We start from the raw sequence: 22,763 nt of genomic DNA, 5'->3' as shown, positions 1-22,763 counted from the left end.
CAATCTATTAAATTTAGACTTTGCAGCATCATGCTCCTGCTTTGAATAAAACTGACTGAAACCTGGGCAGGGCAAAGTGGTTTTGACAAGCCTATGCTTACGTCCAGAATAATCCAAGTGAATAAGCATGTAGGCAGTGATGCAGAGAGAACCAGGATAAAAAATTCTCCACGTGTTTTTCTCAGTAGTGCTATTTTTAACTTACAGATCCCTGTTTCTTTCTTACATGAAATCTTGAAGCTGACAGCATCCCTTTCAGGCTTGAAAATGAAAGGAAGCTGTCTGAAAGAGCAGCAGAGCTGGGATTTTTAGGCCTGATCATGTTGGCATATCTTGGTGGGCAGATTCCTCTTCCTTTCATGAGGCCAAATTGACTTTATTGAACAGTGCAAGGTTCTTCCCTATACCAGGTTTAATGTAGGATAAGGCACCCAAACCCTTGCACCACTAGAACCTGGATCCTGCTTTATCATCTGCCAGCTTTTCAGAGTACTGAATAGAGGTGGAAGGGATTTTAGACCAATAATTCTCTCTCTGAAAGCAATACTCCCATATTCCTGGTGTTGCAGTAGATTGTTTCAAGATCAGACTTTTAATTTCCTTTTGAGAGTGTGGTGGTGGCCTTTTTTGTTTGGTTTGGTTATTTTGCTTGGTGTGTAACTCACAAGGTACAGCTTTGGAAACCATTGCAAAAGGAAAATCAGCCTGAATCTCTGCTCTTCATTCAAGTCAGTGGCCATAGCTGCTCTGAATTCAGTGATGCAAAATCACTCCTGTGCTGTACTTAGTGCACTCAAGCTTAAATCAAATCCTAACACATTTTACCAGTGCAAAACCCACATTTAAAACACGGGGGGGAAAAAAATCTTTCCCTGTGACAGGAAATCAATTTAATCCCTTTATTGTTTGTTTGTTTTTTCCAGGCTTATATTTGGCACACTTTACCCCGCATATTATTCCTACAAAGCCGTGAAATCAAAGGACATCAAAGAATATGTGAGTAATGAGGTTTGTGGCTGTGCTGGGGGGTTGTTTTCTGAGATTGCTCCTCACCAGCTTGGAAAGGTGTTGTCTGTATTCTGGGAAAGCTCATAGAGGGGCAGACTGGCCTGAAGGTGGGCTGGGTGTTTGCTGGGCACAAATCAGCCTTGGGTTTGTGCTCCTTGGCAATGCCTGCTGCTCCTCTGGTGGTGAGATACACAGCTGGCTCAAAGGCATTTGGCATCCAGAGCTTTGTGTGCTCTTCTTTGTTTCTGAAGAGCAGCATAAATCAAAGGCTTTTCAAAAAGCCTTGAAGCTTTAGCTGCTCATTCAAAACAAGGATAAGAGGAGGCAGCTAGAAGTGCATCTGACTGAATCCTCAGGCAGAAACATCCTTCCTCGCAGGGCGACCTATTTACAGGCAGGTCTGGCAGCTGGGTGTGCTCTCTTTTTGCTTTTTGCTGGAAAATCTTCCCTGGGCCCTGGTTTCTAAAGGCATATGGGGCCATCAGGGAAAGTGAAATGAGGGAGAATCAAAAGCACTTGGATGCTGTTGGGGTCCTGTGGGATTTGTAGTGCCCTTCACAACCTGAGCTCTTTTAACTTCATTGAGCCCAGCTCAGCCTCCAGATCCTGACTCTCCAATCCTCTCAAGATCCCAGGGATAACAAAGCCATTTTCTCATCTGGATAAAAGCATACATGTCTATCCCATTAAATCTTTAGTGCAAACTCAATCTGGGACTCACTGTGGCTGCTAAGAGTTTTGTTTATAATTCTCCTCCTTCAGAAAATGGTTTGGGGTATTTTGAGAATCATAAGTGTTACAGAACACAGCAGATACTTATGGTAAAATGTCTCTGCAGCCCTTGCACAGCTGAGTTTCTCAGGGCCTCTTTGCCTGAAAATGCTGAAGATGTGCACAAGCATCTCCAAGCAGTGTCTGCCACTCATAATTTATGTTTCCATAGGCCCTTACTGAAAGGTATTTTGTTGAAGGGTCCAATTCCTGTTGGAAATTGAATTGGAAAAGAGGAACTCACATCAGACACTTGTGCTTGTGACGCAAATGTGGAACAGCTGATCTGACCTGGTCTGCCCTTACCATTGATTTCAGTTTAATTTAGCAGTTGTGGCAATGTATCCATTAAGGCCTGATTAAAAAAAATAATAAATGAAGTAATAATTTACACTGACACAGGAGGAACCTTTACTTATTAATCAAAACTTACATCACTCTAATTTTATTCTGCTTGGTAATGGTAATTTTGATGAATGTTTTAGGCTGATCCAAGCCCATCCACACCAGGTCTTGGTTTGTGTTTAAAAGTTTTGCTGGCAGCAATGTCCAAGTGAGAGAGCCACGTTGGCACTGAGGCTCTGAGGAGCCACAGTTACATAACAAATCTGGCAGAAGCTGCACTGGGAAGATGATGCTCTCAGGCATTTGGCAGTGCCATTATTGTTGTAACACTACATATAGATATAAATATGCACATAAATATAAATCCCAGGAGAGCAGTTAGGTAGCAGAGTGACAGGTGCTCAGGGAATCATTCCAGTACTTACAGGGAGATGGAGACTATCAGTACTGTCCCACTGTATCAGGGAGAAGATGGGGACATCATTTCCATGCTGGTGAGATCCAGATTTATTGATGCTTCCATCTTCCATTCCCCAGAGCAGCACCTGCTGTAGGTATCCCTCTTGTGCTGTCCCTCCAGCCTTTCCTTACCTATTGCAATTGTTCCAGCCTTAACTGACATGGTCCAATTCTCTAATTCATGGATTTTCATGGATTTTCATGGGTTTTACTTCCTTAAGCCTTTTAACATTCCAGCAAAGCTGCTTAGAGATCTCCATTTTCAAATACACCTAATTAAACAACTGTTGTCAGTTAAATTAACAACCTTTGTCTCACCATCTTTTTCCATCCTAAAAAGAGCCAATACTACATACTTCAGAATAGCTGAGCTATGCTTTTAGGTGCCATTAGTGCTCAGTGACAAACATTTCCAAATTCCTGAATTACTTGAGGTGCTGCAGTTTATCTGACCGAGTCACCATCCCCAAAGACTCCCTTGCTGTCACCCCAAAGGAAACCATCATCCTTGCAATGGGGTTTCTCCAGATGAACAGAGAGCAGAGCACATGCTAGTGTGAGATAAAACATTCCACCCTAAGCCCAAGCCAAGGGATTCAAACTATTGCCCTTGTCCCTGCACTGGGTGTGGGTGGGAGCAGGCACAGCCACCCCAGGGCAGTGAGTCAGTGAGTTGTGGTGAGTTAATTGTGCTCCTGAGCCCTGAATTATGGGATGGGCAGTTACCTCTTTACCTTTTGCTGGCTGTAGGTATTATGTAAGTAATTACATTTTGTCTTAACTGGAGTTTGGCCAACAACCTTCTATTAATATTTGCTATTAACTGAGCCAGGTGAGATTTTTAATGCCCTGTGATAGGGCTGTCATGCTCTGCTGGCCAGAGGAGTTTCTGTAAGGACAGAGTCAGGCTGTGCTCTTCTTTTCCTGAGAGCAGTCCTAAAGGCCACAGTCACCTTCCCAAGGCTGTGTAAATCTGACACGTGTTATGTGCTGAAGTGGGGCAAACTGGCACCTTCAAGTCCACAGTAATTGCTAAATACACAGTGGGGAGGGTGAGGGGGTAAGGATTTCTTTTCCTGTGAGAGTTATTCTGTGCACTTGTGCCTGTAAGAGATAGTTTGAGGCTGTTTTTGTTTACCAGGTCAAGTGGATGATGTACTGGATCATATTCGCGCTCTTCACGACAGCAGAGACGTTCACGGATATCTTTCTTTGCTGGTAAGCACCAGGGGGAGAGGCTCTTTGGCATGAGATGAAAAGAAAATGGAAATGTTTACAAGGAGAAAAAAATGGCACACAGAAGTACACTGACTCCTGCACAGGGGTTCAGCAGCTTCAAGTGCATAGAGGGTTTTTGTCTGCGGGAGACATGGTTCCTTTCCCGGTGCTGTCACAGAGAAAAGAAAGAAGTGGAAAGGCTCAGTGGTATCTCATTAGTGGGAAATCATTACTGGAGTGTCAGCCCTGCCTGTCAGAGAGGCACAGCTGACTGCCCAGTTGGATGCTGCAGAGGTCATCACACAAATAACAGTTGATTTAGCTACAGGCAGAGTTTAGACTTGCCTGGCTGTATCCTACAGTAAATACACAGTGAGGATCAGGTGCAAACAGCCCTGCAGCACAAGCACAAGTAGGTTGCTGTGTGGGTGGTTGTTCCTGGGATGCTTTTCCTGGCACGTTCCTGGCTAGGCTGGGTTTCTGGTTTGATGGAGGACAGTGACAGTCAGCACTGATGTGGCTCTCTGGTGCCAGTGGAACGATTCCTGGTGGCCTCTGTCAGGATGGGAGTACAGAAATGCCCATTTATCAGTTTCAGTGGTTTTTGGATGCTCAGGTTTGAAAGTGTTTGTCGCTTGGTTGGCAACAAGGCCTTTCTACCAGAAATCTGTAGATTTAGGATGAAAATGTGTCTGTAGTGCATGGCCCCTACAGCCTATTCCTGCACAGCACTGCCTGCCTTGAGTGAGTCCTCCAGATGAAGGAAATCAGGAGAACTTGGCAACATGTCAGATCTATTGAAAAGGAGATAAGACATTAATGCCCATCTAATTTGCATGCAGATCTACCTCTCCTGTGCTCATCTGGAGCTTTGTGGTTTGTTTGGAGGATGAATTCTATGAGACTGCCAAGAGAAATGGCAGAGGGCTCATCCAGCCTGTGAAATCGAGTGTGCTTAGAGATCCTCAGTGGGGTGGGAGATGAACCTGGCCCATCCATGCTCAGAGCAGAGCATTGCAGAGGCCCCTGGTGTCAGACCTGGCTGCTGGCTGGCCCAGGGACAGCACTGTGTGGCACAGCAGGAGCCTCTCTGGGTCAGCACCACAGCTCTGCACTGCTCTTGCTTGCAAAGAACAACAATTGTTCCTCACACTGCTGGCAGCAACATGCCTGCCCACGTGGAGATGCTGCTGGGTGGCCAGTCTTGAGCTCTGGGCTCTGTCCTCCAGAAAAGAGTCTGGATAATTTAATTTCAGGATATCCCTTGCTAAAGCATGGCCTGTTGTTGATGTCCTCCATATTTTGCAGCTTTACCTGAAAGTCAGTGTGGATCTGCAACTTTATGTTGCTTGGACCACAAAGGTTCTTGTATTTCAATTTTAGTCATGTAAGTGTTAGCTTAAAAGCTGAGAGGAGATGGAAAGTACATAAATACATATCAATGAAATATTGGTTTGCTTGTTTGATCTTTGCTTTCTCACAATGACTGGGGATACTGTGAAGGCAGCTCCTGTGATCTTTGCATATAGAAAGCTCCTCTTATCACATGTCAGAGTCTCTTCCAGATCATTAAATAATGGTTCTGATAACCAAGTAAAGATTCATCCAAATGTGTCATTGAGATGTGCTCAAAACTGAGTCAATGCACTTTAATCCTTAGATTTTTTTGGTAAGCAAAAGCTGCCTTGAGCTAGGCTGGCAAATCCCTACCTGTGCTGAGCATCTCTAATTAAGGGCAGTGGTTAAATTGGGAGCAGACAGTAACCCTCTTTTTCCTCTAGGTTTCCATTCTACTATGAACTCAAAATAGCTTTTGTAGCTTGGCTGCTGTCTCCATACACAAAAGGCTCCAGCCTCCTGTACAGGAAATTTGTTCATCCAACTCTGTCTTCAAAAGAAAAGGTAATCACAGGTGCCTGGGTCCTCTCTGGGTGGAACAGAACTGTGGTGTGTTTATTCCACTCCCTGTATCATTCATTTCCATTGAATGGCTGGGAGTTGCTGATTCTTTTCCTCTATCATTTGATCCCCTCTTTTTGGTTGGTGTTTTTGTTCTTTGTGGTCGTTGTGCTTTTAAATACTGGCATCTGTTCAGTGCACTCACACTTATTAACTCATTTTGGTGCAGTTGAGAAGGTGGGAGGGAGGGGGGATAAAAATACTCCCTGAGCTGCTTTGCATGTACTGGCTGATTATAGCTGGAGTGCTCTGTTGTGGCTGGGTATAACAAACAGAGAAACTTGGTCTGGCAGCCAGGACTCCTCAACTTTGTTCTGCCCAAAACATTGTACAGCAGTGAGACAAACAGCCCAGGCAGTCTAAAATGGGCTTAGCAAGCACATGCCTGGCTGTGTAGTGTGGTGGAAAAAGGCATGTAGCCTGTTGGGGTCCTAGGTTAAAAAATGTCTTGCTCAAATTAAAGATGCTAATTTTGGGAGGGGGACATTACAACTTGGATCATTTGCCTGCCTGGTGGATTCCTGTGGCTGTGAATGGGACAGTGTCAGGCAGATCCATTTGGCTCATGAGAATAAATGGACCAAGAACAGCTATTGTCACATACCAACATGAAAACTGCTGAGTGGGGAACTCTTTCCTGCACTGGCAACTTGCAGATGGAAGCTCTCCCTTTAGCCACAGGCAGGGAAGGAGCAGTTGGATCTCAGTCCTGTCCAAGGAGAGTGGGAATCAATCCCCTGTCTCTGCTTCCCTTTGTGCTTCTCCCAAGTGGGGCTCATGCATTTTGAGCTGCCACCTCTTACCTATGGGGAATAGGGAGAGCAGCCAGCAGCTCCCCACAGCCTCCAGGCCCCACTAACCCAGCACATCCTCCAGCTGAGAGCTAGGAGTCCTAGCTACCATTGTCATCCAGACCCCAGTGTCCTGAGGGAGGGACAATAAGGGCAGGAACCTCCCCAAGTGTTTCACTGTAAATTGAGCAGCGTCAAAGTCCCGAAGCTCTGGGCCTACCAATCCCATGGGCATCTGAAGCTGGCCACTGCTGTGATGTGCAGAGATATCCCAGATATTTCTGAGGCCACCTGTCCTGGCCACAGGGCAGTGCAGCTTCAGCTGCCCAGTGTCATCATGTGAGTATTTTTAGCTATGAGGCAATCCCATTTGTCTTTGGAGTGCACCATTTGCAAATGGCTATGTGTCGCAGACATCTTTTATGAAAAATCTTTTCCTTAGGATTTTGCCTCCTGAGAAGCTGAGAGGCCTCAGGAACAAAATGTAAACATTGATTATCTGCTGCTGTGGAATGCAACAGGCGGATCATTGATTAGCCCATGTTAGATGTTTGTAATTAATGGCCAATCACAGTCAGCTGGCTCAGACAGAGAGTCCAAGCCACAAACCTTTGTTATCATTCCTTCCTATTCTATTCTTAGCTAGCCTTCTGATGAAATCCTTTCTTCTATTCTTTTAGTATAGTTTTAATGTAATATATATAATAAAATAATAAATCAAGCCTTCTGAAACATGGAGTCAGATCCTTGTCTCTTCCCTCATCCAACTGTGAACACCATCACAGCTATCAGTTCATGTTGCTCAGGCAGATTTCTCTTGCTTCCAGGACCCCGGCTTTGGGTCCCAATCTTCCATTTGTGGAATAAGGAGATTCCCAATCCTACAATGGGAGTTATTGCCCCCCAGCAAACCTTTCCTCTTTGCAAATGTTGGCTGTGAATTTCTTTCCAGCCACAATGGAGGAGATGGGGGACATCTACCTCCATAAAGCATGACCTGAGTCTGCCAAGAGTCCGAGGCTGGGAGCATAAGCCTGAACTTGTCCTTCTTGTGCTTTTTTAATTGTTTGTTTTGTGTTGTGCTGTGGCAGGAGATCGATGACTGCCTCATCCAGGCGAAGGACCGGAGCTACGACGCCCTGGTGCACTTTGGCAAGCGGGGGCTGAACGTCGCGGCCACGGCAGCTGTCATGGCAGCTTCCAAGGTAAAGCTGCAGCTCAGGGCTCACATCAACATCTCAGGAGCCACTGACACCTCCTCTGCCTCCACTGCCAGCAGCAGCCCCAGTGTGGAGGGGGAGAGATGGTGGGGGTAGGGGTTCTCTCATCATTTTGTGTAGTGAGCTATAATTTTGTGTAGCGGCAGGAAAGAAGGTGAAGTTCATGAAGGGTACATGTTCTTCTGCAAGGCATTCACATAACATGACTGGTGTGTAGTTCTCTGCTGGGATGTTGTGGAAGAGTGAATGGGACGTGCCATTAGCTGCTTTTGGAGGATGAGTAGTTATAGGATGAGGGGGTCTCATCTGAAGGGGTGTATCCTATATTCTCTTCCTGCCTTAGAGCCAAACCCAGAAAACAGCTGTTATCTGTTGTTCCTTTTCTTGCATGAAAGCTGCAAGGACTTGATAACTGCATTTTGGGCTCCTGCCCTCTGGCCATGGGCTATCATGGCTTAGAGTCGATGTGCACAGTGTGTTTTGGGGGTGAGTTGATGTGCACAGTGTGTTTTGGGGGTGAATTGATGTGCACAGTGTGTTTTGGGGGTGAGTTGATGTGCACAGTGTGTTTTGGGGTGAGTTGATGTGCACAGTGTGTTTTGGGGGTGAATCAATGTGCACAGTGTGTTTTAGGGGTGAGTCAATGTGCACAGCATGTTTTGGGGGTGAATCAATGTGCACAGTGTGTTTTGGGGGTGAATTGATGTGCACAGTGTGTTTTGGGGGTGAGTTGATGTGCACAGTGTGTTTTGGGGGTGAGACTTGGCTACCAGGCCTGTTCCAAAAGGATAGTTGGAAACATATGGACAAGGAGGGTACTGGTAGTAGGAACAACATGGGAATGGGAGTTGAAGGAAGTTATTTTCCTCTGCCAAATGTTTTTCCTATGACCTAAGGCACATCACTTAGGTCTTGGCCTTACTTCCTGCAAAAATGCAGAATGCATCCTTGGGAGGCCAAATACCATAAAGCTTATAAAGCCTGTTGAAAGCAAGGTATTACAGAAGGGAGAGCCCAAAGGGTTTACCATGCTCATGGGGTCACAAGGATATGCTAGACCCAAAAATTGTCTCCTTTTTGCCTGCCTAGCATTGTGCAGACTATATTGTCAGGCCTGTCTTCTCCTGAGCTGTTCTTCAGTGGGGAGACTCTTCTAACCCAGGGACTGGGAGATAAACTAAATTTGGACTGAAACCTGTGGTAAACATGGAGCTGGGACAGTGCTGTGTATCATATGCCCAATGAAATAACATTTTTGTGATGCCTCCAGGACACTTAACACTTTTGCTGCTGCCATGTAAGCCTGAAGAGTCATAAATAGGCTCTAGGAATGCCAGCTCTGCAGCACTGCCTTTGCTCTGAGCCCCTTCCTGCAAGGTGCTGCAGGCTGGCTGTGCTAGAGCTGTTTTTAGGACACACTGAGAAACTGTGTGTGAATCCCAAAGGAATTCTGGCTCCTGCCTAGGTAGCTCCTGAATATGAGAAGCTCAACAGAAACCCAAACCCACAGTGCCAACCTGTTCCCCATCAGGGCTGCAACAGTGTCTGCATCAGCTGTTCCCTGCAATGAGCAGCCAGCACCACAGTATGACTTCCCACTGTTCCACTTTCCTGCTGCTTTTCTTAAGACTCTCTCTGCCTTAAAATGTTTCTCCAGTGGCAATGGGGAAGAGAGGGGAGAGTCTCCACAGTACAAGGAAGTTGTTGTTTTTCATAGTTAATACTCCCCTTTCAGTGGTGGAAGAAAACAACTCTGACTCCTGTGGTATTATTGTATTGCACAGCTTTAGAGAAAACTGTTAAGATATTGCAACCTGTGAATGGGCCAGAAGAGTCTTCCTTGCACACTACTTTGGGGAGGGGAAAAGGATTTGTTAATAAGATTGAGAGGTTATTTAATAGATTGTTTGATTTTTGCAACAAAGCAAGGACTATTCAAGTATTTCCTTCAGTTCTGACATTTAAATTATTATGAATGTATGAGGAAAAATAGAATCCCTGGTTTCCTTCACTACTTTGGCTTGTGGCCTCCAGCAAGTTGCTTGTTTCTGTGTTCCTGAGGGTGCAGCTCCAACAGAGAGTGTGAGCCAATCTGACAGCTCTCCTTCTGCAAAATGGGGGAGTGCTCCAGCTCCCAGGGTGCCCCAGCATTTTGGACCTCCTCAGGTTATCTCTTATCTATCAGAAAGTTAATCCTGAAAGAAAAATAAAAGGGTTTGTTCTGTTGAGCCCATAAACTTATCTCGAGTGGCTGAGCCACGTAAGGAAAGGGATTGAACTGCACTGTGAGAGCATGGCCAGAGGAAAGGAAAGCAAGATCATCCCTTCCTGGTCTTGGGAAGCAGAGAGATTAGCTGTGCTGTCCATGGGACTACACCCCAGTCTGTTCCCAGTGTAATATCCAGGGATGGTTAAAGCAGCTCCTGTCCCTTGTCCTTCTGAGAGGGAATGGGCTGCTGTTCTGGCAGGGAGAGCAGCCTGGTGAGAATTCCAGCCTGGTGTGAGATACAGCCTGCTGTGAGATACAGCCTGGTGTGAGATACAGCCTGGTGTGAGATACAGCCTGGTGAGAGTTCCAGCCTGGTGTGAGATACAGCCTGGTGTGGGATACAGCCTGGTGTGGGATACAGCCTGGTGTGGGATACAGCCTGGTGTGAGATACAGCCTGGTGTGGGATACAGCCTGGTGTGGGATACAGCCTGGTGTGGGATACAGCCTGCTGTGAGATACAGCCTGCTGTGAGATACAGTGTGGTGTGAAATACAGCCTCGTGTGAGATACAGCCTGGTGAGAGTTCCAGCCTGGTGAGAGTTCCAGCCTTGTGTGAAATACAGCCTGCTGTGAGTTACAGCCTGGTGTGAGATACAGCCTGGTGTGAGATACAGCCTGGTGTGAGATACAGCCTGGTGACAATTCCAGCCTGGTGTGAGATACAGCCTGCTGTGGGATACAGCCTGGTGTTAGATACAGCCTGGTGTGAGATACAGCCTGGTGTGGGATACAGCCTGGTGTGGGATACAGCAGGAGCTGTTTCTCTTGCCCTGGTTTTCAGCCACTGTCAGCTCTGTGACAATGCCCTTCCTTGCTCACTTGAGAAGGTATAACTGAGCCAGATTATCCTGCCTGAGAGAAGTGTAAATGAGTAATTATCTGGAAAACACTTTGAGCAGACAGATGCCACACCAGCCTGCAGTGCTGTCCTTAGGGGGAAGTTTCCAGGGAAGGAGGAAAGAGAATACTATTTCTAAGGCTTTTCATGTTTTCCCAATGCCAAGATTTAAGGGTATCCAGCTAGTCTGTGATGTGTTGAGTGTAGAAGGGAAAGTGAGTTCATTTGGTTTCAGCCTTTAAAGGATTGTGTTACAATTGGAACCTATAGAGATGATGATTTATTCAGTAGCACTGAGCTCCTGCAGCTTCCATGGAAAACATGGCTTTTACCAGCAAGTGAATGTGAGGATTATTTACTGCTTCACTTGGATTAGTGGGTGAGGAAAAGATGTTTTTGTATGCAGAAATGGACCTTCAGGCTTTGCAAATCAACTTCACATGGTGGCAGTACACAGTGAGCTGCTGGGCTGCAAAGGGACTCTGTACAGATCTGTTTTCAGTAAATTAGCTGAAATCTAAAGGCTCCTGTACCTGAGAGAACATGTCTCATGCTGTGCCTAGCCCTGTCCTTTCTGTCTGACCTGTGATCCATCATGGTCTTTTGTCTTTCACGATAAGATCTTTGGGCAAGGCCCATCTTTTAATTCTTTTCATCCATCATGTTTTTTTTTATCTATTCTTCTTGTCCATCATATTTTTTAATCCATCCTGTTTATCCTTCATCTTTTTTTTTTCGTGCAGCACAATGCATCTGCCTCTCTGATTTCCGTTGGTGTGTGACAGGCTGCTGCTTGTATATTTACTGCAGGCTAAGAAGCTGCAAGCTGTGCACAGCCACACCTTCCTTCGCTCTGATCCTCTGTCCCTTTCCCTTTTTTATCTTAAATCCCCTTGGTTTCAGTTAGCCAACTGCAGGCTTGTCCTTCCTTTCCCCTCCTCCTGCTGCTGCCCCTGCTCTGTTCTGTGTTGAAGCCACAGTTGTGCTAATGCTGGCACAGGCCTGTGCCAGCTCATTTTACAGGCTGAGGAGCTGTCAGTGTCCCAGGCACCCTGGCTCTGCCCAGCTGGCTCACTGGGGTGTTTTCTCTCTCTCTGGAGAGTCTATTTTTGATGCTCACTAGGCAAGCAGAATGTTGGATATCTGGTTTATTGCCCCTGCTAGGTGCTCAACACAGATCTTTTCCCTGCCCCTACCAAGGAGCATAATCTCATTTGGGGCTCTAATCCTGTCCTCATCACTTGGTGATTCTGTCACACGTGGGGACTTCAAGTGGGTCAGTCCTAAGTGGCAGGATTAAATGACCAGGCAGCAAATCCTGCTGCTCTTTGTGTGTTTTCAGTTAATTCCAGCTAACTCAGCCATTTCCATTCCTGAGGAGCCCTGACCACCACCACCTTTCCAGCTCACCTTGGTGGAGACAAAACAAGCTTGCATTTGGGTCACAGCACAGGGAGCAGCAGCAGCAGGGCTGTTACAGCGAGGCCTTGGCAGGCAGTGCATCCATCAGTGGGCCCTGGGCACGAGTGAACTTTTCCCTGCCCCCAGTGAGGATTCAGTGGGAGCAGCTGGGACACACATGGCTGCAGCAAGGGGAGGCTCCAGGGGCTGGGGAGCAGCAGCAGCCTCCCCCAGCACACTTGTATGTACCCCCAGCCCTTATCCTTCACCTGTCACCCTGAGCCTGCCACCACCTGCTGCTTTGCCATGTCCCCAGCCCCAACTCCTCTATCCCTGCCCAGCCATTGCCTCCTGTCTTTCTACAGCCCACACATCACCAGTTTTACACTCTCCCCCAGCTCTCTCACTCTCTCTTTCAAGCTCCTGAGTTTCTCAGACCTGTTTGGATGTATCCTTATTCCCCACCTTGAACAAACCAACCCTGCCAAGCAGACCCACATCTTTCCCCACCTGCTCCCAACCACTTAACCATCCCCAAGCTGCAGCCTCAACCCTGCTTTTCAAAGGAGATGTGGAGAAAACATGCCATGCCAGCAGATCAGTGTACTGCAGAGGTTTCTGACAGTGTGCCTGTCCCTGCCTTTCCCTGCCCTGGTGTGGGTGAGGTGGCAGAGCAGCCCATGCTGTGCCCATTGCGTGCCCGCTTTTGCACAGGGGAGTGGGCACAGCGTGGTGCAGGGCCTTGGCAGGAGCAGATAAATGAGGTGCAGGGAGCAGGCACACATGACTGGTGTCAGTGAAAAGCCCATTTGTGCCTAAGAAGTGTGAGAAGCAGCCCAGGAGCCTGTGATGGGTGGGGAATGTGGACACAGCAGTCACTGTGTGTGTCACTCACAGGAGCAGCCATGCACACACACAGGGGGGCTCAGGATGTGCATCCACCTGCTCAAATCATGCCCTGCAGTGCAGCCTCAGCAGCTCCCAAACCTCCTGGCTGGGCTGGCATTTCCATTCTGTTCATTTCTGTTTCCACCCTTGGGCTCACCTTCCCCTGGAGGGTTATAGCTTCATTACCTCAAAACCCTTTAGCCCAATAAATTAATAAGGAAGTGTTTCAGTGCATTTGCTGTTTTTTAAACCAGGACACTGGGAGGGAAATGCTGGTGATGATTTAGGCTTTATCCTCTTTAGACAAACAGCATCATTTAAGTAATTTCTAGTATCCAGCTGGTGTAGCCAGTGCAATTGCCTGAAAATCAATATTTAGATCCCTAATTTACCGTGTGATTTTAGACCTATTTACTGTGGAAACTGGGAGGAAAATCCTTGTGTGGGAGAGACATGCTGCCTTTTGTGACAGAACAGTGGAGAGGTGCACTTCTACCTGAACTGGGAGAGGGAGGCAGGGGTGGGGAGCATCCTTTCCCTGAAGATGCTTGATAAAGCCTCTTTGTAATGATTAGATGCCAGTGCTCAGAGGGAGAGTGCTCCTTTGCTGAGCAAACACTTGGGAGCACAGTTCTGACCCATCTGTGATGGCCACATCATCTGTGTGCCCTCATCAGTGCCATGGCCTGGAGCTGCAGAGGGCACAGAAATTCAGAGTTCACACTCTGAGAAGCCTTGGGACACTTTGCTGTTATCTCAGAGAGGCTGAGCTTGTTGCTTTTGAAAGTGGTTTCTTTTAAAGGATCTCCATTTGGGATCCAAAATCAAAGATCTTGGAGCTATTTTACACCAATATAGAGGAACAACAAATGGCTTTCTTAAAATATATGGTAGCCACTGATTACAGTACTTTGTGAAGTATTCCTGTCATGTGTGATGCATCTTTTATTCAGAAGTCCTTAAGAATCTGTTTTTCACAAACCTATAGGATTCCAATGCTGTTTGAGTTACAATCCAGGTAAATCTTTCCAGTTTCCCTTTCATGGCTGCTTGGTTGGTGTCTCCAACAAGCAAACAACACTCACTGAATGCACAGGACAGCAGAACCAAAAGATAAATTTATACAAAGAGACTAGTGTGGGAGAAACAATAACAAAGAGTTCCCTGGAGAGGAAACGAACTGCACAAACAAAAAGGGTGGATGAAATTACATTTCCACCATCAACATTAACGTCAGCTGGTTTCCCTTTGAGTCTCTATTACTGTCTGACATTTCCAAACAGGTAGCTCTTCCAGACTAGGCATGGCACGCAGGCCCTGGCCATAAATAAGGATATTGCTTGCAGGATGTTTGTGTTCAAATGGTGGCAGATGCAATTTTCTCCTTTGCTCATCAGCCCATAAAGCTGCTGGTTCTGCTCAGGGCCTGCCTGCAGCCAGACATGAGGCAGCTTCTGTGTGAAACCCCTGCTCAGTGAGCAATTCCCCACTGTCCCCCTGCTGCTCAGGAGAACTGTCACTCACTAAAATGACTGCCACGTGTCCCTCTCATAATCCTGTGCCTAAATTAGTCATTAGGCCTGGCACTGGGGATTTCTCCAGTGGGAAGCATCAGTCAAGTGCAGGGAGTGGAGTAGCAGCCCATTGTGTTTATAATTTGCTTTACTCCTTAAAAACACATGTTAGGTGACACCTTGTCAGCTGGGGTTATGGAGTGGTTTCTCCATCTCTCTGGGGAAGCTGAGCAAGGGAGGATCTGTGTTCAGGTCCTGTCCACAGGTGGGTGTCCCTGCTCTTTATGTGTATGTGAGTCCCTGCACATGGTGCCCAGTGTCTTGCTCATGTCTCACCTCGATTACTTGTGCTTCAAATAGATCTTATTCTCAAAGCCTTGATGTCTGTTGCCACAATGGCTCTCTTTTTTCCCTTTGTTAGGTCTCTCAGCTACTCCATTTACACTTGTATTGGGACCAGAAAAAAGGGCAGGTAATCTGCTGAGTGCTTTTACTAACCCCTAACTAATGTCTGCTCCCTGTTAGACTAGTTGTTAGACTAGTAGTTAGACTAGTTTGGACTGGTTTCAGCTGAGATTGCTCTGAGGCCAAGCACTGTCTGCTCTGCTTGCAGTGGGGAGATGCTGCGTGCTGAGCTTTAAAAGCCTGGCCTTGATCTCACCAGCAAATTGCCTTGCAAGTGCTCTGCTGGCAGTGGACGAGGTTCCAGCTCCAGGCAGGGAGCTCTTCCATGGAACACTCATTTAACTGGGCTGGTTGTGTGTGTGCTGCTGTGCTGTCACTAATGGATGGAGGGAGCCTCTCTCCCTGTGCTGGGTCCCTGTGGGCATGGTTGGGGTTGCAGTTGTTTTGCGGAGAAAAGAAGAAACCTCACAACTTTATAAAAGTTGTAAAGCTCGGTATGTTTATTTACGGCGCTGGACGCACACGGAGAAAATTCTCCTCAAAAGGCATGCGTACCCCTGAAGATTTCAGACCTCCTTTTATCCCCCTTCCAAATGCATATGCATACAGTTTCACAATAAGTTCATACATATTCATCCCGCATGACACTTAGCACCAGTTCTTCTTTATCAAAGGAATTTCTAGGTCGGGGCAAATTGACCTCGTGGTCTTTTCTGTTTTTCTTTCTCTGTCTCCTTGCTGTCTCGGCATACGAGTTTTTCCTTCAGCTTTGGCCTCACATACTTTTCACCGTTGTTAGACACTTCACCTAATTCAGGATGGATCTTTTGGAGATCTCTGGCAGGTCTGGCTGGGGCAGTCCTGCTGACACCACAGCCCCAGCTGGGGAATGTGCTCTACACCATGTGTGGACAGGATGGAAGGCTACAACCTGCATGCAGACATCTGTGGGGGAGAATGCTAACCACAGTCCCAGCAAAAGGAGAGGAGAACATTCACAGATCGAGGGTTGTGCTGGCAGTGTGCTGAGTGTGACTCAGTGCTCCCCTGCTCTCCATTAACTGCTGAGCCTAAGAGACAAAAGGCCAGGAGGTGCCATCCTGCATTAACACTGAGTGCATTAAAAGCTTCTCTTTTGTGACTTGGCAGTTTTGGGTTCCTGATTTGTCATGCTGTGTCATAGTTTCCACAGCTGCAAAATGGAATTTGTAGGTATTAGAGGGGTTTTGAAGCCTAAATAATGTTTACAGAATTCTGTCATATTTTCAGACTGAAGGAATAATGATAAAATCTAGACACTGTTATTTGTTTATATTTAGATCATATTCAATGGGACTGTTATATAAATTACAGATTTTTAAATTATCTGCTTATTTTTATGTACTTTAGCTACCTACATACATGAAGTATTTATAATTAATAATTCCACTGAATGTAAACCCAGTTTTTCCCAGACTCCTAAATGCATTTTCCTCTAAAAACTTCAAATGGGAATGCAGAGACTGATTATAAAATGGCAAAAAAATTTAAGACAGTCCCAGCTCTTTCTGTTGGAGTGCCTTTTACAGTGCTTGTCACAATGCAGATGTCAGCTTTTGGAAAGTATTTCTGACCCTTCCAGGCAAATACTGGTTGCATCAGTGTTTGTGCTCTGGGCCCAGAGAGGTTGATGTTTGTTTTTGGAGATGATGATGGTGATGTCTGCAACATGAAGAGGAAGGCAGCGTGCAGGTTGCTGGCTCTGGATGTTCAGTGTTTTAATACTGTTTTGTCATAATCTTTAAAGCAAAAAGGAGAGGATGTGCTAGATGTGGGTGAGATAACAATGTCTATACTACTGTTGTTTTGACTAAATTTAATTTAATGCTTAAATTAGTTTTAGATTCATTACTTTGCCATGTGGATGGGAGCTTTAATTTCACTTAGAATCACAAATGAGCTTGTCTTGGTGGCCAATGCCCTCAAACTGCTGGTGCAGTCCTGAATCTAAATAAGGTTGATATCAGGTGATAGCAGTGACTGGGCAGGGAAATTACCGTGTCCTTTTAGTATTTGTCTTTTATCCTATTTAGTAGCACTGAGCCCTGGCTCAGAGAACTTGTGGGGGTGGTAGATGAAGAGCTGAAGAGCTCCACTTTCAGTGTGTGCTGTACCTTCACCTATGGGCAGGATCAGATGAATTTGGGAACAGATGCATTGTAGTGATCAGGGAGCAGAGAGACACCTCTGTTCCCACCTCTGGCCCCCAAAACCTCACTGTAAAATCAGAATTGCCATGCCCACAGGGGTGGTCCATGGCTGAAGAGAAGCTGGATGAGTTCAGTCCAGGCAGGGAGTTTGTGCCCAGGGAAGTTAGGGCTCATTTTTCCAGCACCATTTTGTGCTTGTGTCCTCTGAAGTCCCAAAAGCACAGGTCCCACCCTGGCAGCATCATCCTGGCAATTGTTGGTGCTCAGTGAGGAGGAGAGGGAGGTGGTGTCATCCTTGGTCCCTCCCAGTCATGATTTTCAGGAAGCTTTGTAATAACACTGAGCTGTTTCTCTGCTGCCAGAAATGGTGTTACTGCAGCTCCTGTCATGGTGTTTCTGCTGTCACACTCTCTAGGGTAGAACTAGCCCAGATCTGTGGGGATGTGCTGCACAGGCAGAGCTTCAGGAGCTGGATCCTCTCTCCTTGCTGAAATTCCTGGGATATCTCCCATGTCTGTAGCAGTTGGAAGAGCATCTGCATGATCATGGCCACAACAGTAAACAAAAATCCCCCAAACAGCTGCTCTTCATCTTCCACATGATTGTTTTAACAAAACACAGCCCAAAACATGTGCTGTGCTAAATTTATTCTGTCGAGAAATAGAGCTATTAACTTGTTATTTTCTTTTGTTAATAAAAGATAAATATTTTTGTGGAACAATAAACATTACATCTGGATAAAGTCTTTATTTCTAAAACATAGCTCTGCAAACCCTCCCCATGCTGGCTTTTCAAATGTTTGTGATTTCACTGCTTATGTGGCAGGGAAATAAAAGTTGGTAAACAATATTTTCCATTTTACTCTGAAACCACCCCCATTCTGTGGTAATTTTTGTCACATTTGTACTTTGGGGTCAAGTAAAATTGTGGTAATTGGGAAAGAACTGTGAGTGTTACACTGTATTCTAGGAGGAAGTAAATAAGATCTATCCCTACAAAGGCCAAAGAAAGGAAATGGAACTCTGCAGGTTTTCACAGGTGTTCAGTGCCTTCACTCAGCCCAGGCCTTTGCTCTTCTTGCCATTTCTGATATTTGGAAAAATTGCTTCATAGAATGGTAGGAACAGTAACAGTAATATTTTTCTATTACCTGTTTTATAAACCATCTTTATTTTTGCTGTTAGAAACTCAGGTTAAATTAAATAAAAAATTAAGAAAAGGCAATTTTAGTTCTTTTTTTTTCCTGGAGGAAGTGGAAGTTGTTTAGTTCAGCTGCTTCAGTCTGTGCTCAAGGCTCTGTATTCCACACTGATGTAACAGACCCATAGGTGACAGGCACATCTCAGGTCCCTGTTCCAAAGCTCTCCTGGGCCCTTTGATCATTCCATGCTGCTCTATCACTGCACTGCAAGAATATTAACACATCTTCTCCATTTTCAATGTGTTGGTGCCGTGTCCCCTGCCAGCTTGGTCTGACACATGAACCTCATCTCTAACCTGCCTCATGTCCACACCCATGAATTGCTGGCTGGAATGGGATGGGATTTGGGTTAGCTGGGGGACTGAACAGCCTGAGCCCTGCTGACACCTGAGCTGGGTGAGAGGGAGGAACACAGCACTCAAATTGCAGCTCATCAGTTGCTAACCCTCTGGCTTTGCTGGCCCAGCCATTCTGCACCAGCAAAATGTTATTTAATGGTCAGCTTGCTCTCACTGGGGATCTGCCTGTTGTAATCAGGCTGCAGGGTAGGATATCTTGTGCTGGCTCTGAATCAGTCACTGAGAATTTGGTGTCTGTGCAGGGATTCAGTGCAGGTTCCAAAACCCATCCAGAGCTGCACTGAGCTCTGGGCAGCTGAGATCTCAGCCAGCTGAGCAGCCATGCAAGGCAACTCCAGTCACCAGCCCAGAAACATTACAGAGTAAATATAGCTTAAAAAAAAAGGGGATTAACTGGAGATGCCTCTTGGAGTGAGAACATACCCCTGGAGTGGCTCAGCCACTGGCAGGAGTAGCCAAAATTCAGGCACCAACTCTTGTGCCAGGCTGGAGAATGTGAGGGCAGAGGTGGGAGTTTAGCAAAATATAAATTCTAAGGACTCCACTGCCATGCCTGTGAAACCAGCAACATGATATGTCTTGGTATTTAAGCAAAGAAGCCCCATCAATTTAATTTAAAATGCTTTCAAAAGTAGAATAGGCTGGTGGGAAAGAGCAAAGTCTGCTGCTTCTCTCTAACAGTCTGCAGGAAAGCTAAATGTGGAGTTGAGAAGGAAGTTTGAACTCATTTTTCTTGTGCAAAAAGCTTCAGGCTGGAAGGTTGGAGATTACTGGTCTGTCACTTTTCTTGAGTGTAAAAAGTGCAGACTGTCACAGTGACTGCAGGTATCAGCACCTGATGCCCTCTCTACCTACACACCCTAAAAGTGAGGTGCTGAGGAATTTGTATGAGGTAGAGGCACTGATTTTCCTTTGCTGTGCATGCAGAATTTCTGAAGTGGTGTTGATAAATCAGCAGGTAAATGATTGCCTTGCCTTCCCAGTGGGTCAATGCTTAGGGACAGGCAGCGTTGCCCAAGAGCTTTAGCAGGAATTGCTCAGTCTTGCTTTGGTTGTGGATGGTCAGGAGGAGTCCTGAGCTTCTCTCTGTGCCAGAGCAGCTCCAGGGTGAGCTCCCCATGGCCTTGCCTGCCCCCAGGTCAGGATGCCAAATCTGCAGCCCAGAGGGAGCAGTGCTGGGCTCTGTCCTGGTCAGGCTGTGCTGCTTGGACAAACACAAGTCTAGGTTAAAGTGGTGGGGCAGTTGATACAGGCTGCCTTATCTTTTTGTTAAACAGGACGATATTTACTCTCTCTTATTTGCCTTCTTTCTGATTTCATCTCAGTCAATCAATCAGTTGAATTTTTCCTAATTTACAGTTGCAGAAAGAATGTTGGAATCAGGCTCTCTGTGTTTACTTCAGTATTTTTTCAAGACTATGTGCCATGAAGTATCTTTCAGATCCTCCCCCCTCAATAAATTATTAAAGCACAAATGTAATTTTTATCAGTTGTACAATTTATACTCTGAATGTCATTTAATGTAGCTCAAAAATTCTATGATTCTGTATGGATTGAATTTTCTGGTGTTCCTTCTTTATGGCTGTGGTGTAGTATGAGAGTTACAGAATACTTACAGTCAACCTTTTGATGTAATGCAGTTTTAATGGAAAGTGTCACTTAACCAACCCATCCTTTACAGTTACATTCCTTTCATCAGGGAATATCTTTGTTGTCAGATTGAGAATTAATGTAAAAAGAAAGGAAATATTGCATTACTTCATTAAGCTGCAAGAAAAAAGCATTGTTATTTTTCTTGTGATTTAACAATATTTTTAAATTACTTTAAATTTTCAAATTGTCAGTGTTCTGGAAATGTTGTGTGTTGCTGAGAGTGGCTGGGTAAATATCATCATAGATGGTTAACTTTAAAAGGGAGTTATTTTGATGCAGGCCTTTTAATTGTGATTCTGAAGCCAAGAATCTGTTTGACTCATTCCTAGTGAAGGAAAGTACCTACTGGAAATACAAAGCAACACCCTGCTCCTTTACACATGGCTGTCACTGTCACATTTTCTGAAAAATCCCTTTGCCAGGATTTCTTCTCCTGGGAAGCTGAGAAGCCTCGGAGAAAAATCAAAACAATAATTATGTGATTGCTTCTCCTGTTTTGCTGCTTTGGAATGTGTTTGGAGATTGTTTGCCAACTGGTCATTGATTGGTTTCATGTGAATTGTTTTAACTTAATGGCCAGTCATGGTTAGGCTGTGTCAGGACTCTGGAAGGAGTCACAAGTTTTTCATTATCATTCTTGTTAAGACTTCTGTGTCTCTATCCTTTCTCTATTCTTTAGTATAGTCTTAGTATAGCACTCTATAATAAAATATGATAGAATAGAGTAGAATAGAATAGAATAGAATAGAATAGAATAGAATAGAATAGAATAGAATAGAATAGAATAGAATAGAATAGAATAGAATAGAATAGAATAGAATAGAATAGAATAGAATAATCAGCCTTCTAAGAACATGGAGTCAGATTCACTCAACTCTCCCCTGCAAATTGAACACATGGCCAAGGCTGCTCTGTGCTCCCATCACTGCAATGAAGAATCAGAGATGTTTGCCACAGAACATTCCAAAAGGAAGAGCCAAGAGAGGGAATGATGCTTTTAGCAACACATTTTTGTCATCTCTGGTTTATTGGACCACACCATTTTTTTCTCTTCTTATCGTCCTGATGGATTTCAATGAGCAAGAGCGGAAAAGTCTCAAAATGTTGGATCTGACTTTGTGTTCTTGACGTGCCTGTTTCCCCAGGGACAGGGAGCCCTGTCGGAGAGGCTACGGAGCTTCAGCATGCAGGACCTGTCGAGCATCCGCAGGGACAGCGGCAGCACCGTCCCTGCCTCGGTCACTGTGCGGACAGGCAGCAAACAGAGCCACCCCAAACCAGCCAGGAGTGCATCAGAAGGCACTGGCAGCTCAGGTGAGTGCCAGGGTTATTTTCAGTGCTGTGCTGGCTGCAATATCACACTGCTCAGTGGAGTCGTGCCCTTGGCAGGGACAGAGGGAAACGGACACTGCAGGCAGCACATACCAGAGTTGCCAGGACACAGACATGCTCTGGGCTCTCTTGGCACTCAGGAGGAAAAAACAGGATCATCATTTGATGGTTGCTATTCCTGGCTGGTGCTGAGGATGAGACTTGAGTGTGCAGAGAAGCCAGACTCAGTCTTTGCAACCTGAGCTGGAAAGCTGGGCTGGGGGCTGCTGAAAAAACTGTGTCTGGTTTGTTTTCTAATTCTGGAGGAACAAAGGGAAGAAATACCATGCTGTAAATAAGATCCATTCCTGAGGATTCAGTTAAGAAATTATTTTAAGGACAATAGTTTGTTTTCTAATTCTGAAAGAACAACGAGACAAAATATGCTGTAAATAAGATCCATTCCTGAGGATTCAGTTAAAAAAATGTGCTGTAAGCTTGGGTAAAGAAATCTTCTTGAGTCCAAATCCAAAGCATTTAATTGGAGACAGCTTTGCAGATTAGATCTCAAAAAGTGAAATGTGGAGGGTTATCCCAGCGTTCCCACACACCACCAAGGATCACTCAGCTCCAGTGCTGTGGTGAGAAGCCATGGAAAGTTGCAGGTGTGTTGCACTTGGTAGTTGTGAAACATTTGCTGGCAAGTCAGAAATTCAGCAGTTTCAGCTTGTGTGTGCTGGGGTCTGAGCAAACACTTGCACTGTTTCAAGCCTGGGTAGCTGCTACCCCTTGTAATTTGCTTTAGTGTTGGAATGGTATTAGAAATGTCTTGTCTGATCCTTCCTAAAGAGCATCCTTCAAGCCTCTTACAAATTCTGTGAATCAGACTTCTCCTTTTTTTTAATATTATCTGTTGAATTACATTTTCTTCATGGGTAAACTGAAATGTTGGTGCACAGTGG

The 22,763-nt window shown here is 45.5% G+C and overlaps 1 protein-coding gene across 1 annotated transcript in view; it reads left to right on the top strand.

Annotated features, from left to right (window-relative positions):
- REEP1 (receptor accessory protein 1) overlaps positions 1 to 22,763 on the top strand; it is a 66,662-nt gene that overhangs the window by 26,285 nt on the left and 17,614 nt on the right. The window contains exons 2-6 of the mRNA XM_064711983.1: positions 924 to 996; positions 3,725 to 3,801; positions 5,583 to 5,703; positions 7,643 to 7,756; positions 21,636 to 21,804. Of these exons, the coding sequence (XP_064568053.1) occupies positions 924 to 996; positions 3,725 to 3,801; positions 5,583 to 5,703; positions 7,643 to 7,756; positions 21,636 to 21,804 (554 nt within the window). The remainder of the gene's footprint in view (positions 1 to 923; positions 997 to 3,724; positions 3,802 to 5,582; positions 5,704 to 7,642; positions 7,757 to 21,635; positions 21,805 to 22,763) is intronic.

This window comes from Zonotrichia leucophrys, chromosome 4, assembly GCF_028769735.1.
Source record: "Zonotrichia leucophrys gambelii isolate GWCS_2022_RI chromosome 4, RI_Zleu_2.0, whole genome shotgun sequence".
NCBI lineage: Eukaryota > Metazoa > Chordata > Aves > Passeriformes > Passerellidae > Zonotrichia > Zonotrichia leucophrys.
This window is presented reverse-complemented; position numbering and strand designations above follow the sequence as displayed.